At 38.4% G+C, this 17,132-nt stretch overlaps 1 protein-coding gene across 8 annotated transcripts in view; it reads left to right on the top strand.

Moving 5' to 3' along the window:
• Positions 1-17,132, top strand: part of LOC140487122 (PR domain zinc finger protein 2-like) — a 171,117-nt gene that overhangs the window by 105,184 nt on the left and 48,801 nt on the right. For 6 of the 8 annotated variants that reach the window (XM_072586649.1, XM_072586652.1, XM_072586648.1 and 3 more), the window contains one exon: positions 14,939-15,091. The exons of the other annotated variants lie outside the window; for them this stretch is intronic. In XM_072586649.1, coding sequence (XP_072442750.1) covers positions 14,939-15,091 — 153 coding nt within the window. The remainder of the gene's footprint in view (positions 1-14,938; positions 15,092-17,132) is intronic. 8 annotated transcript variants of the gene reach the window in all.

Here is a 17,132-nt window from a genome sequence, read left to right as displayed (position 1 = left end):
TGTCTTCAAAAATACACTAATAAGATTTAAAGCAAGGAATGCAAGTAGTTCCTTACATATGCTTTGATTTATGTAGGAATTGAGCTTTTAATTTTACTGCTGAGGCACCTGCTGTTTTATACAGCAAGAATTTAGTGACCTGTTCCCCAGAAATAGACAGCAAAGCAGTGCATAAAACTGCAACCAATCCACTAATGAAATATTGAAATGAAGTTGAATTAGAGTTTTTGACATCTAATTCAGGATTTCATACTATTGAAAGAATAAAGAGGGAATAAAGAAGGATAACTGAAAATTTCAAATTTGTTCCTAGAACTGAAACTAAGCAGGCAAAGCTGAACATGCTGGTTCACTTCTCCAGAAACTAAAAAATACAAGCTGTGTCTGAATAATGGTCTTTAAAAATATAAAGACGTTCAATAACACAGATAACAAATTTTTTTCCACCAGTGAACAAGTCCAAAACTGGGCTTATAAAGACAAGATGATCATCAATGAAGAATTCAGAAAATTCTTTATCCAGGGAGTGAAGGGAATGTGGAACTCGCAACCGAAGGCATGTGGGATCGATGTATTTAAAAAGATTGATGAACACTTTGTGGTGGGGTGGGGATGGACTGTAAAACTATGCCAATAGTCTTAATCCTGGATGAAGAATGGGAGCGATCCCACTTGCTCCCATGGGAGTGCATGTACCAAGAAAGACCATTTTGCCTGGATAACCTGCTTCTGTGTGGTAACTTTGATATAATTTTGCTTTACAAGAGGAGATAAAACTGCATACAACCAAGTATTTAATTCTTCCATAAATGGAGCAGATAACGAATCATCATGCCTGTGTACCTTTGTTTAACATTTTCTGATACAATGAGCTGAATTTAAACTGGGAAGGAGAGGTAGGTTTTACTAAGGGGTTAATTCCTTAAAGTGGCATGAGATTGGGATCATGACATCCTACCATCCACTTCTGTGTCTCAACTGAATGTGGAATTCCTTGTAGCTGTCAGGCAAGTAGCTATTATCTGCAAATAGAAAATAAAGTGCTGTTTAACTGACCATTCTGGCTTTCACACCTAATTTCTTAAGCTGTCAGCAAAGTATCAAGGTCAACCAGGCAAGCCCATAGAATACATAGGATATTGACCCTGTGGTGAAACTGACAGTTTAGGAATGCTTTGAATAGTAAAACTGGGGCTTTGACCATGGCTAGGTTAAAGGCTGAAACTCTCAACATTTCCTCAAAGCTGTCAGTACTTTACAGGTGATTGCCAGTTTCTTGGAGGTCATTTCATCTGCCTTGCACTTGATTGCTGTCAGCTGTTACCATCACATGCTGTATATCTGTGGCAGAAAAGAATTACTAGAAAGTCAGCCACACTGGTAGCAGCAGCAACTGCCATTTGCCCAACCATATGGCGTTCCACAGGCCAGAGGAAATGGATACAGAAATCTAACTCCTAGGAACTGAGGCATTCACATTTCAACATGCAGTTCCCAGGCAGATCAGCACACTTAACAATTCTGAGACCAGTGCCTCAGGAAGCTCAGGATTTTAGTCAGTCACTGCCAACATCTGCACCCTCCTGGGACAAGACCAACTTTCCAAATGGGCATGCATTGTCAGTGACCATCAAGGTGGCTGTCAGCTCAGGAATCAATGTACAGTTCAACTTTTCTGATTCACTAGGTAGATGATAGTGTTGCAGAAATGTAGCTAGACAAGAGAAATTTGACTGCGTGGCATGGAGAAGTGCAAGACCGGAGTTATTTGTTGTCTATAAAATAGCAACAAGACTCCAAATTTGCACGTTTAATTTTGAAAGAAAATAACTGACAGACCTGGGCTTGCTTTTTAAGAATCATGGCAAACCCTTGAAGAGGATAGTGGGCTGCTGCATTCCATGTGACTTAAGTGTACACACTCTGTGCTGTTTGGAAGGGACTTTGTCACGTGACTGTTTTGAAATGTGACAATGCTGCTCTATGACAAAATTAGGTTGTCCTTGGTTGGTTTATTTTCAGGGGGGTCGTTCATGCATAGATTACTAAATGTCTGGGTTTACCTACTTGAAGAAGTCTTTAAGTTTTTAAACAAATGCTTGTATAATGAAAGGGGAGTGGCCAGTTCCTCCACTCTGCTTTCCTCTGGTTTGGTTTGGTTTGGTTTTTAGCAGTCTGGCTGTTCAGAGCTGCTAGTCAATTTTTTTTGAGGCTGCCAGTCAAAGAATCAGCTACATGGAAGATCTCTCTGCCATCTCTCTCCTGTAAGACCCTGTGTTTGATTTTGCCATTTTTGCCAAGGGATAGGGGCTTGTTGCCAGAATTTGAAACCACATCATTAAGTTGGGATAATTTGTTGGGTTTTTGGATAGGTTAAGATATTCTGCATTCTATTCTATTTAGTTTGTGTTTCATTTAATACTTTGTAAATAAATTCTGTTTTGTTTAAAACCAAGGGGGTTTGACCAGCTGCATCCCTCCTGGAATATCCACTCTACTCCTGCTTAAAACAACTAGAAAAGTTAGGGTCTGGGCTACCTCCTTGAAACGTTTTGAGGCGGTCTGGCCTGATCCATAACAGATCGGGGGCTGTCTGCAGGATTTTGTTCTATAGTTCTCATTTGGGATTCCATTTACTGGACTCTAAGCCAGCAAGTGGTAGGTATTAGTGTCTTTGTTCTGAGTGTTGAATTTGGTTGGTTAAAGCAGTGCTTGGGATAGCAATGGTTCTTTCAGTCACTGAGTTTTCTGGGGGTGGCAGAAGTGACTTTTGGGGTTTTAGAAGAGGTGAATAAAGCCAAGCTGCTGGAATTAGCAGACAAGCTGGAGTTGGAGCTGTCTCCTTCCGTGAGGAAAGGAGAGATAATTACAGTAAAAGCTCAGCATTTAGATTTGCTGGAAATGCCATCAGAGTCTTTAGAGATGGCTAAGATTCAATTGAAAATGAAGCAGCTTGAGTTGGAGGCAAAAGACAAGGAAAGGGCAAAAGAAATTGAACTATTTGAATTGCAATTAAAAGCAGAGAAAGAGAAAAGGAATGAATCACACTAGCAGAACAAAAAGAGAGAGAGAAAAGGAGAGTGTGGAAAGAAGAAACATGGAGTTTTAACTTAAGAAGTTGCAACTTAGTTCAAAATTTCACTTCCTGAAGTAGTAAGAACTCATGTGGAGTGGAGAGTTAAAACGACACAATTAGCAGCTGAAATGGTTGATGAATATGAGTTGACCCATAAATCAAAGTTTGGCTTGCAACATCAATTTCAATCTGTCAGGGATAGAAATTGAGGAAAAGAGAAATCCTCACGTGGAAAGGGAAAGATAGATCTTTGTGAGCTTAAATAGGGTAAAAAGGAAACCCATGCATAGGAAACAAAAGTTTAAAAAGCGCCAATGTTTTCACTGCCATAAAGTAGGCCACATAAAATCAGTGTTGATGGGTTAGAAAAAGCACTGGGAAGCCTGTGAATTCCATTGGATAGTAACAGAAAGCACAGTGGAAGCTAGAAAGTTGCACTCTAATGTACAGCCAGGTTAAGTAGGAAGTGCCAGATCTTCTTAATCCACATACCTTGAATGTAAAGTTTACTCACATAGACCAGCATCACCAGGTAAAGAACACACAATATTAAGAGATACAAGATGCTCTCAATCTTTGATCAAGAAAGCTGAGGAGATATATACCTCTGAAGGACTATTGACAGAAACGGTGCTAGTAACGGGAATTCAGGGTGAGACAACAAGCGCTCGATTATATCGTGTGTCCAGTGAAGAGCAGAAAAATCACGATTGGAATACTGGTCAAACTCTCAGCTCCAGGAATGCAATTTGTCCTTGCTAATATAGTTGGTTACAGGTAGGAGTGTTGTCTACTGTGGTTGAAATGCCAGTGAAAACTCTGGCAACTGAACTATCCCAGCACACACATTCTGGGATTTTTCCCGACTGTGTAGGAACCAGGTCACAAACTCACCAGTTGAAACAGGAAAGATTGGAGAATACAGATAAAGATGAATTAGCAGAGACCCTATTTAATCAAATAGCTAACACAACCTAGGAGCAAATGGCTGACAAAGTAGAAATCTATAGCTCAGATAAATTAACCGAGTTACAGCAGCAAGATGAAAATTTAAAGCAATTACATCAAAAGGCATACATGGAGGAAGAATCTAGATGTATCCCTGAATGTTACTATCTTATGAATGATGTCTTAATGAGGAAATGGAGACCATCACCTATTCAGGCAGATGAGAAAGGGACAGACATTCATAAAGTCATATTGCCAGTGGGTTATAGAAGGGAGGTGTTGCGGGTGGTGCAAGAACTAGAGGTCTTTTAGGGGTGAGAAAAACTCAACCTAAAATACAAAAACATTTTTACTGGCTTGTACTGCACAAGGATGAAGTTGAATTTTGCCAGATACGTCATACGTGTTAGTAATTGAAAAACCACAGGCCATACTAAAACTCATACCTTTAATACCTATTCCTGTATTTGAGGAACCTTTTACAAGAGACTTAATTGATTGCATAGGACCCCTATCTAAAACAAAAAGTTGGAATCAGTATTTGTTAACAAAAGTGGATGTGTCCACTAGATTTCTAGAGGCAGTTCTATTACACAATATCTCTGCTAAAAGGACTTTGAAAGAGGTACTCAAATTTTTCAGTAGATACGGACTACCCATAGAGATACAATAAGATCAAAATTATTGAAGTAAGTTATGGATAGTTTAGGAATAAAACAATTCAAACCTACTGTGTACCATCTGGAATCGCGAGGAGCACTAGAAAGGCGGCATCAGTCTTTAAAGACCATGTTGAAGGCTTATTGTCAAGACTATTCAGATGATTAGGATAAGGGAACTCCGTTTGTACTTTTTGCAATCAGAGATGCACCAAATGAATCAACCAAATTCAGTCCATTTGAATTGGTCTTTGGGCATGAAGTGAGAGGACTGCTAAAATTGATTAAGGAGAAATTGGTAATTCAGAATTCAGAGACCACATATTTGGAGTGTGTGTCAGATATCAGGGAACAATTAAACTGAGCTGGGGTGTTGGACAGACATCATATTTCAAAGTATCACAATATACAATGAAACGGGGAGGCAGGCAAGAAATCAAAAACTCAATTTTGTTATTGGTGATAAGGTGTTGGTGTTATTTTCAGTGGTAGATGAACCTTTTAAAAGCAAGGTTTAGTGGACCTTATCAAGTTGAAAGGAGATTGTGAGGTGAACTATTTGATAAGGACTCCAGACAGAAAGAAATCTCACAGGGTATGTCATGTGAATATGCTAGGGAAGGAAAGCAAAAGGAGAATGTGTTATTGGTTACAACACAGTGAAGAACCAAGTTCAAAGGATTCTGAGTTGGACATTTCTCAAATTAAATTGGACAATGAGGAAGTTGTCAAAAATTGGGATAAATTGAGTTACCTTTCAGAGGAAAATTAAAATGACCTGGAAGAGTTATTACTAGTGCATGAGGAGATATGTGGAGATAACTAGAAAGTATTAACCTAATTATGCATGATGTAGGTGTGAGATGCTGTTCCAATTAAGCATCATCCTATAGACGTAGCCTCTAAAGTTGGCACAGATTCAAAAGGAGATTGAATGCATGCTCCAAAATGACATAATTGAAGTGAGCAATAGTGACTGAAGCTCACCCATAGTAATGGTGCCAAAAATAGATGGTACCCAATGATTATGTGTAGACTATCGCAAAATTAATGCAGTTACAAAGACTGATGCATATCTGATTTCATGTTTGGAAGACTGTGTTGAAAAGGTGGGCCAAGTAACTTATATTTCTAAGTTCGACTTGACCAAACAATACTAGCAGGTACGTTTTGTCCAAATGAGCTAAAACAATTTCAGCTTTCATAACAGCGATGGACTGTATCAGTTTAAAGTCACAAAGTTTGGTATGAAAAATATGCCAGCCACATTTCAGAGACTAACCAATAAGGTAATTTCTGAATTAACCAATTTTGTTGTGTATACACATATGACCTGGTGATTTTTAGTCCCATGTGGAAGGAACATTTGCAACATTTCTCAGAATTGTTTGATAGACTTTGGGAGGCAGACTTGGTGATAAACCTGGCTAAAAGTGAATTTTCCAAAGCCCAAGTCACTTTCCTGGGCCATGTTATTGGACATGGACAAATGGACACAGGGACTACAAAAACAGGTAATTGGGGGAGTGTCCCACACCATCGAAAATAGGAGCAGTACTATGATTCCTGGGAATGAGTGAATTTTATCGAAAATTTGTACCAAATTTTAGTAGTGTGGCTGCCCCACTCATTGAATTACTAAAGAAAGGCGAGAAGTTTTAGTAAACAGTGGATTTGACAGCTTGAAAGTTGTGTTAACCACTGTCTCAGTGTTAGCTGCACCTAATTACGCAAACTCATTCAAGGTGGCTATCAATGAGATTCCATAAGAACATAAGACATAAGAGTGGAAGTAAGGGCATTAGTCATGGCTGATGGGCATTTCAACTCCACTTACCAGCATTCTCCCCGTAGCCCTTAATTCCTTGTGATATCAAGAATTTCTTAATCTCTGCCTTGAAGCCATTTAGCGTCCTGGCCTCCACTGCACTCCGTGGCAATGAATTCCACAGGCCCACCACTCTCTGGCTGAAGAAATGTCTCAGCATTTCTGTTCTGAATTTACCCCCTCTAATTCTAAGGCTGTGCCCACGGGTTCTAGTCTCTGTTTCCATTAGGCAAAATCTCTTAGTGTCCACCCTTTCCAAGCCATGTATTATCTTGTAAGTTTCTATTAGATCTCCCCTTAACCTTCTAAACTCCAATGAATACAATCCCAGGATCCTCAGCCATTCCTCATATGTTAGACCTGCCATTCCAGGGATCATCCGTGTGAATCTCCGCTGGACACGCTCCAGTGCCAGTATGTCCCTCCTGAGGTGTGGGGCCCAAAACTGGACACAGTATTCTAAATGGGGCCTAACCAGAGCTTTATAAAGGCTCAGTAGCACATCGCTGCTTTTATATTCTAAACCTCTTGAGATAAATGACAACATTGCATTCGCTTTCTTAATCACGGATTCAACCTGCATGTTTACCTTTAGAGAATCCTCGACTAGCACTCCCAGATCCCTTTGTACTTTGGCTTTATGAATTTTCTCACCGTTTAGAAAGTAGTCCATGCTTGTATTCTTTTTTCCAAAGTGCAAGACCTCACATTTGCTCATGTTGAGTTTCATCAGCCATTTCCTGGACCACTCTCCCAAACTGTCTAGATCCTTCTACAGCCTCTCCACTTCCTCAGTACTACCTGCCTGTCCACCTAACTTCATATCATCGGCAAACTTCGCTAGAATGCCCCCAGTCCCTTCATCCAGATCATTAATATATAACATGAACAGCTGCAGCCCCAACACTGAGCCCTGCGGGACACCGCTTGTCACCGGCTGCCATTCCGAAAAAGAACCTTTTATCCCAACTCTGTGCCTTCTGTTAGACAGCCAATCCTCAATCCATGCCAGTAGCTCACCTCGAACACCATGGGCCCTCACCTTACTCAGCAGCCTCCCGTGGGGCACCTTATCAAAGGTCTTTTGGAAGTCTAGATAGACCACATCCACTGGGTTTCCCTGGTCTAACCTACTTGTCACCTCTTCAACGAATTCTAACAGGTTTGTCAGGCACGACCTCCCCTTACTAAATCCATGTTGACTTGTTCTAATCTGACCCTGCTCTTCCAAGAATTTAGAAACCTCATCCTTAACGATGGATTCTAGAATTTTACCAACAACCGGGGTTAGGCTAATTGGCCTATAATTTGCCATCTTTTGTCTTGATCCTTTCTTGAACAAGGGGGTTACAACAGCGATCTTCCAATCTTCCGGGACTTTCCCTGACTCCAGTGACTTTTGAAAGATCTCAACCAATGCCTCCGCTATTTCCTCAGCCACCTCTCTCAGAACTCTAGGGGCCAGGAGATTTGTCAATTTTAAGACCTTTTAGCTTTTCTAGCACTATCTCTTTTGTAATGGTGACCATACTCAACTCAGCCCCCTGACTCCCTTTAATTGTTGGGATATTACTCATGTCTTCCACTGTGAAGACTGATGCAAAGTACTTATTAAGTTCTCCAGCCATTTCCTTATCTCCCATCACTAGCCTTCCAGCATCAGTTTGAAGTGGCCCAATGTCTACTTTTGCCTGTCATTTGTTTCTTATGTATTGAAAGAAACTTTTACTATCATCTCTAATATTACTGGCTAGCCTACCTTCATATTTGATCCTCTCCTTCCTTATTTCTCTCTTTGTTATCCTCTGTTTGTTTTTGTAGCCTTCCCAATCTTCTGATTTCCCAGTGTTCTTGGCCACTTTATAGGATCTCTCTTTTTCTTTGATAGATTTCCTGACTTCCTTTGTCAGCCATGGCTGTCTAATCCCTTCCCGGATAATCTTTCTTTTCTTGGGGATGAACCTCTGTACAGTGTCCTCAATTATACCTACAAACTCCTCCCATTTTTGCTCTACTGTCTTCCTCGCTAGGTTCTGTGTCCAGTCGATTTTCGTCAGTTCCTCTCTCATGCCCTCGTAATAACCTTTATTTATTTAACTGTAACACCATTCCATCCGATTTTGCCTTCTCTCATGTGGGTGTTGACCCACAGGAAGACGGTGAGAAGATTGAAAGACTTGTCTAGTATTGCCAGAAAGTTGAACATTCATCAGAAATATTCGACAGCTGAGAAGGAGACTTTGAGCTTGGTGTTGGCATTACAACATTTCATTGTTTATGTTACCAATAACGTATCTGAGACAGTTATATAAACTGATCATAACTCATTGAAGTTTGTGGAGAAATTTAACAACACAAATTCCAGACTGTTTAGATGGAGTTTCTTGTTACAATCATTCAATTTTAAAATTGTACATATGGCAGGATGTGAAAAAGTGACTGCCGATACATTGTTGAGACATGAATGAGAAATGGAAGTATTTGGTGGCAGGAGTAAATGGAATGAAACAGAATGGAATAGTGTATATATATATATATATATATATGTTTATAATCAATTGTATGTTTATAATCAATGTAATGTATATGGATATTGTAGTATACTAATAGTGTAAGATGAAGGAGTTGTAAAACGAAGTCATCTTTTGATTTTTTTAAGGGGATAGATTTGACGATGCTGCTCCTTTAACAAGGTTAGGCTGCCCTTCATTTTATTAAGGGTTTTTGCCCGAAACGTCAATTTTCCTGCTCCTTGGATGCTGCCTGACCTGCTGTGCTTTTTCAGCACCACTCTAATCTGGACTCTGGTTTCCAACATCTGCAGTCCTTGTTTTAATATTCGTTTTATTTTCCAGAGTGGTTGTAAACAGTTTCTGTAATATCGAGGTTTATCTTCTTAAAACTTTGAAGTTTTTAAACAAACACTTGTACAATGAAAGGGGAATGGCCAGTTCTCCAGCTCTGCTTTTCTCTGGTTTGGTTTTTAGCAATCTGGCTGTTCAGATCTGCTAGTCAGATTTTTGAGGTTACCAGTCAAAGAAACAGCTACATGGAAGAACGTGCTCCATGCTGAATCTCTCTGCCATGTCTCTCTGTCCTGTAAGACCCTGTTATGAAGTTGAAAGTGTATGCTATACCTTTTAAGAGAGAGTGAATGCTGTTTTCCACTGGCAATGTACAAGCACCTGTCATATGACTAACTAGCAGTCTCAGAGTGAACTGGAAAATTGAACATATGTAACATTTAGCTGTGAAATAGATACCTAAGTTGGTTGACGACAATTTGAATTTAACCAATCAGTTCAAATTATGTCTCAGGATACTAAAACCCAATCGAGTTTGAATTTATTGTTTTGCCAACCCCGAACCAATGAGACGATCCAATGTTTGGGATATAAAGAAGAGGCATTTTAAAAGTTAGAGAGTAACTGCCATTGACAGAATAACTGCCAGCAAAACACTCCCTGTTAAAGGTATCTTTTTCATATGAAGCATCTTCGCAGTAAAAAGAAAGAAGACGACCCAGGGAGATCTTTAGCTGATAGAAGAAAGAAACCGGAGATGCCAGCTGCTGTATGGTTTTGAAATTAAGTTAATGTAATTTTAATAAGGATTTATTGGAACAGTGTATAGTTATAGCGTTGGAGGCAGATAATAAGCAGTTAAGAGAAAGTGGGGGGGGCGGTTTAGAGTTGTAAATAGTTTTTAATGTTCAATTAAAGTTAAAAAATAAATTGATATTATTTTCATTAAGTGGTAGAATTTGGGACTTCTGTCACCCATATTTTAACAGAGTATGAGGCAAGCTGAGCTTTTTCTAGATGTTTACTTTAATTAACAGAGGGGTTTACTGCTGTGTCGTAACACTGTTTGATTTTACTTTTTTTTTTGCCAAAGGGGTATTTATGGGGATTGTTGCAGGAATTTGGAACAGCATCATTAAGTTGAGATAGTTTGTTGGTATTTGGATAGGTTAAGTTATTCTGTATTCCATTCTGTTTTGTTTGTGTTTCATTCAATACTCTGTAAATAAATTCTGTTTGTTTAAAAACTCAAGGGGTTTTGACCAGCTGCATCACTCCTGGAATATCCACTTTACACCTGTTCACAACAAGTAGAAAAGTTAGGGTCTGGGCTACCTTCTTGAAATGTTTTGAGGTGGTCTGGCCTGATCCATAACAGAAGCATGTAGAAGAACCCAATACGTTATACAAAGGATACACTTAATTGACACCACCAATGCCAAAATGACTCATGGCAAGCAGCAGTTAATTTTTCACTGCACCAGTATTTATTTTCCATTGGCTTGGAAAACATTGTCAAGATTTTTGATTTCAAACCAAATAAGAATGACAGTTAGACTATGAAACCAGTCACAGAATTTGCATTCTTGTTTCATGAGCTTTTATAGAAAGATGATTGTGATGGCATACCCAGATGCCCTGCATCAAATAAACCCAAATGCTGCTGCAGTCTGTGTACAGAGCAGGAAGATGGATGCAGCTTCATCTTTAGTCCTAAATCTTGTGTAAATTACATTTTAGAAATTAAATCCTATTTAAAACCAATGTATAAATCAAGACTTTGAGACCAAGTATTACAGTAGTTTTGGATCTGTGAAGATCCATAACTACGTCTTACATTTCTATTAGAAAAATGAAATTCTGTATAGGCTGTTCTCGACAACCAATGAGTTTAATCTGAGGGTATCACTCCTCAGTTGAGAAGGCAGGGCCTTGATGATGACCCCACTACGTACAGGAATTGAGCCCACACTGTCTGCATCATTCTCCATTGCAAACCAGTTATTCATCCAGTTGAGCCAAATGCCTACCACTATAAATACCATAGAGAAGACCACAACCAATGGTAAGGAAATGTTGATATTGCAAAATCTACACTGATGAATAATATGAGCCACTGCAGGACAGTAATAGCAGTGGTTAATAAAGGTGAGAGTTGATAAACTGGACTTGTTGATGAAGTGTTTTTTAAAGGCACAACAATTGTTAGTCTGCATTTGCTTCAGGGAAGGTGGTGTCCAACTGACTTGAACGGTTTGAGGAATAAGAATATCTTTTCTTTGTAACATTTAATTTTTAGATATGTTACAACTTTACATATAAAACAGTATTGAAAGGTTTGGTTTTTACTACGAGATTTCTCATGGAATTGCTCATAATGAGTTGCAAGTTTTATAATTCGTGCTTTATATGTATTGGTCTTACTAAAAGCTCCACCTTGACTACAATGAAACTAGGATATGAAGCACTTGGAAGAGAATGAAGGCTTTAGACTGTATGGTTTAGGAGCTTTGGAAAAATATATTTTGGAAATGGTGGAAAGCTTCCTGGTACCTAGCCAGATTGGAAAGCTCATTCTAGTGGAACTTGTAGGCCTGGAAACTTCGGGTTGTTCAGCTCAGTTAGCAGCAGAAATGTGGTTTAGTGTCTTGTGAGCTCTTCAGGAGCCCAAGAGTTCTGTTCTTTCAATCCTCAGAAAAGACTTTCTCAGATATTTTTCATTCATTCTGAGGAAAGATAGCATTGTTACAAGACAGCATTTATTACCCTCAAAGGTAATTGGGATAAGCAGTAATTGCAAATCTTGCCCATGTTCACATCCCAGGAGCAAATGTGCGATCTAGAAAGATGGTTTTGAGCTCCACTTGAACAGTTGGTGGTACAGGAAGGATCTGAAGGTTTCAGAGCATTTTGGAGCATTACTGGTGCTACTGGGGGCACACTGTCTTGCAATATAGATGAGAAGTGCACAGGAGAATTGGAGCTCAAACTACCTGAATGTTTTTCGAATTATCAGGTGTCACCACCCTGCTACGTTCTGACGCAAAAGCAATTTTCCTCCCAAGCCTTTCAGCAACTTCAGATATCCATCACCACTTTTCCACTTGTCAGAGGTTCAATTTCCTCAGGTAATACGCTGATTAACATTTTTGTGAAAAAGTACTTCGTGCTCTTTTAATGTAATATTGTTATTGATCCATTAAATCTCAGTAAAATAGCACAAAGGTATTTTGTGTTATCTGGTGTGCAATCTAAGGAAATAGATCTAAATGATCTCCAGTAAGTCGAATTTTAATTAAGTTGCTGAATCATTTTCTGAGAGGGTGAGAAAGAATTGAAGTAAAATTTTCCAATGCATGTAGCTACTAATTAAAGCCCATATGCATTGTTTTTGCACAAATATATTAACATGTTAGTGCTGACCTTCCTAAGATAATATATTTTCTTCTCTGTTTACTCAAGTTTATTGACTTCATCCCCAACAATTTGGTGGGTGTCAATATTCCAGCATTTTTAACTATTACTCATTCGTCACTCAAGTCCTGGCTCTCGACTGTTGGAGAAGTAGACTAGTACAGCATGAAAACAGACTCTTTGTTCCAACTCATCCATGCTGACCAGGTTTCCATTCTTTTAAATGTAGTAACTGTACCTGCATCCACACTTCCTCTGGCAGTTCATTGCACACATGAACTACTCGCTGCAAAAACAAAAATAGTCACCCCTTGTGTAATTGTACTCACCACTACCACTTCCTCTGGCAGTTCATTCCATATGCGCACCACGCTCTGTGAAAAAGTTGCCCGTCAGGTCCCTTGTAAATCTTCCTCGTCTCACCTTAAATGAGATTCCAGCCAAATCTGGTCCTACGCGACCTAATTATTATATGTCAACTTTCCAGTGGGGTCAACTTCAGCCACCACCTCCTCCGTATTAAAGCAAATTGTTGTGCCCCTCTCTTTGCAAAGATATTATTGTGGTTCTGCCTTTACTGAGAGTAGCTAACTTGAACTGCACACTGACTGTGCTTAGAATTGTCTTGACTTCTTTATCTGTTACCATAAAAGATAATACACTCACCGAAGTGAGTAAAATGGAGAATGAGTAAGTAGTTTTATTTATCAGAATAAATATCCCATACGAGCTGTTGATAACATGCTTTTATTTTGAAGAATAAACAAACAGAATTATAGAGATGTTATGACACTGGAGATGATTCGGTCTGTATTGAGTTGGAGCATCTCCATAAAGTTCTCCATTCTTTCTCTGGAGTTATGCACTGAATTTGTCTCACACATGAGTACCGTATTTAATCTAACTCTTAGGAATGTCCTTCAAGCTACAAGGTTATATCAGTCTTTAATCCATCCTCTTTTTATAGACTATTTAAAAGTTAATACTTGTCGCATTAATTGAGATTATTTGAAATCAATGTTTTATAGAAATTAATGTTCACAAAATTGAGTAATTTTATGGACTTGAGGTAAAATTGAGATGGTTGTCATACTCTTCTGTGGAGTGATCTCCTATTAAAGCGTAATGACTGACTGTTAACAGTTCATTTTGGTAAATCTGAATCTTTACCTAGTCAGAAAATTTCTCTCCTATCTTTTCTCCTGTCAGTTTACCTCCTTTTGTGATTAAACGTTTAATTTTTTTTTGGCTTTCACTATTTTTCTCATTGAGCAAGTCTATTAATGGACCAGACATACCATTAACTAATTCTTGTTGCCTATTCAAACAAACTTTGTCATTGGTGTGAACCCTGGTAACACTTAGCTACTAATGTCTTTCAGACATCACTAGTTCATGATTCCATAATCCATTTGTTTGTTAAGTCATTTTAAAATGCTAGTCCTGAGACCCCCTTGGAAAGTGTACATTGATTGGGATATGGCTCAGCTGTAATTTTTTTATACATTTCACTAGTCTGCTACATATTCTCATGGATAACGTACGATTGATTGGGCATATTAGTACCTGACTGCTGAAACTACAGTGTTGTTAGACAGGAAGACATCCTCACTGGTCCTAAAATTAGTGTGAAATTGATGACATCTGCTTACAGGATCTCTGTGAACCTTTTTCTGAGGTGTGTGCAATGTCATAAACTTCCTGAGTATACTTGTAAGGGATTGAATGGATCATCCACCAAATTTATCTTCACATCCTCTCCTTTTATCCTAAGAGCCATCATATTTGGCAGAGTTGCTCAAGGCTAATGAATTGCTACATTGGTCATCAGTTCATTTTTGTTTGGAGGAAGTTTTGCCAAAATATTCTTTAAGCTGAGTTCATTTTGTAAGGTTTATCGTACTTGTAATAATTGGCCAAATACCTCAGAAGAGACAGGTCCAGTTTAATTTTCTTTTTTTTGTTTTGGTCTATGCATAACAGGACAGAATTGGAAGAATACATAGTAGCTACATATTTGCAACAAGTGCTACATATGGAGCTTAGCAGTTTGCCAAATAAATTAAAGTTGTCAATCTTCCTTTGCAACTCTTCCTACCCTATCCCTCAAAAAATGCAAAACAAAATGTTTTGTTGATGGTTACTAAACATTGGTGATGAGGACTGGCTCAATACTTACCACTAATTAAGGTCAACTCTCTCCTTTCAGGTTTACTTCCCCCAATTCGGGTGGATGTGTATTGATGCCACAGATCCAAGCAAAGGCAACTGGTTGCGGTACGTGAACTGGGCTCGCTCCTCCGATGAGCAGAACCTCTTCCCTCTGGAGATCAACAGGGCTATCTACTACAAAGTTTTCAAGGTAGCCATATCCCTGTGATGTGAAGATTAGTACAAGTTCTCATAAAGTTGCACACTCTCGCCCTGCCCACTTCACATAAACACATACGAGTGTAAGCCATCATAAATATATGTTTGAATTAAGTAATTTTTGTGTTTTCTAGTAAGGATCTCTTGCTCAAATTCTTTAACAGAAAATTATTTTGAGGCTACTTTGATCCATTTCATCTTTTCATTCTCTCCCAAAATATTCCATGACACTTGCCTGTGTCATCTACCTTTTTCTTCTCATCTCTGCCTATGGAAAGTTCAATACATCAACAGTTTTTCAAATAGTGCTCTAAAATAAGTTATACTTTTCTTAACTTTCTTTTAATTAGTTATCTTAGCTTTCAAATTGTAATTGGAAAGAAACTTGGGATATCTAAATGTCACTTAATTGGATTGAATTTTGATCTTTTGGGGATTTTTTGTTACTAACTGTGGATATACCTTTGTGGTTTCGTCAGATGACTTACTGTTTCCAGACATCCGAACAGCCATTGTTTCTGTTCTGTAATACCTCCATCACTTTTAAACATGTATTCAAGGAATTTTTTTTTAACTTTTGAGTTTTGTCTTGGGTTGCTTTGCAGCAGCGTCCAGGAGGTTAATCTTTAATTCCCACAGACTCCAGGGTAATCCAGAAAGGCTGACAGTCCAAGGTGCTTTCCCATGAAGCCTGAATTAAAGCAGTGGCTGTTTTAACCTCAAAGCTTGTGTTCTTTTAGCAAGCAGCCAATTCCAAAACCCTTAATCGACTATACCCAGTAAGATTGGAAACAAATGTCAGTTACATCTTAATAAAGTTTTTCAAACTATTTGTTTTCAGAAGTTTTATTTTATGCATGCAGTGTTGTTCTTGTGTTTACATCCAGGTAAAATAGATTTTGAAATTTGTCATTATTTTTATTGTTCATGGATGAAAGTCTTTTCTTGAGTTCTGTCGTCTTGTAATTTATACTTAATATTTGATTTGTGCAAACCTGCCCTTGCACAACTTTACTGCAACTACCCACAAGGTAAGTGTTGTATTTCATTGACCCTGAAACACTGTTCACACCAAGAAGTTGGGATAGTCTCTTGAGGCTCAAATTTAGAAGGAATTTTGGAAGTACAATTTCATGTGTATTTGAGTATAAACATTTCATGTGTATTGGATAAACATTTTACAGCAAATCTTGAAAAATCTGAAGCAAGTATTTTAATTATTTCTAAATAAATAGAACTTCTTCCAGTGGCCAGGTATATAAAAGCACTCAGTAGTGTAAAGCTAAACCAAAGAAACTAGAAGGCTCCAGTTACAATTTGTTGGTTCTGTTGAGTTAGCTAATCTGAACTAGAATGATGCAGAGGTACAACAGTTACCATTTGTCATGGAATCCCATGGATTTCTCAAACAAATTGTATCTTAATTCTGTGGATTATGTAACAATGTGGAGTTCTGTTTTGATACTGTTTCAATAATTGTTTGATGGATTCTGCAGGCTCAGGGAGTTAGGTTTTGTACAACCTTCCATTTATGAAAAAGCATTACAGGCTAGAAGTTGAAATATTGCTGATCTCCTATGGTGCTAAATGAAATAAATGAAGTAAATCTTTCCAAGGAAAAAGGTAACTTTCTGCTTGGAATATATCCTGCTCACATGTTCACCACCCTGAGCTCCTGGGACTCACTGAACTAAATTTAAAATTGCTTTTCCCACAGTATTTGTCAAATGCTGTTGGCCCACACGCTTATTCACTCTTGTCCTTATGAGATTATCTGTATCTTTGCTTTCTAAATCCATTTTATTTCCTGTAATAAAAGCAGAATATGCTGGAAAAGCTAAGCAGGTACAGCCCATCCATGTACAGAGAAACAGACCCTATTAGCTGTATTACATTAAAACAAAAATATGTTAAATGGGCAGTGTTAAGTGAGGACTTACTGTACACATCAAATTCTATGCAATAATATTCCCACTGGTGATGCTCTGTATCCCATAGGACTGTGGTCTTTAACACACAAATTGGAATTGACT

The sequence above is a fragment of the Chiloscyllium punctatum genome, chromosome 16 (genome assembly GCF_047496795.1).
Source record: "Chiloscyllium punctatum isolate Juve2018m chromosome 16, sChiPun1.3, whole genome shotgun sequence".
Lineage (NCBI taxonomy): Eukaryota > Metazoa > Chordata > Chondrichthyes > Orectolobiformes > Hemiscylliidae > Chiloscyllium > Chiloscyllium punctatum.
This window is presented reverse-complemented; position numbering and strand designations above follow the sequence as displayed.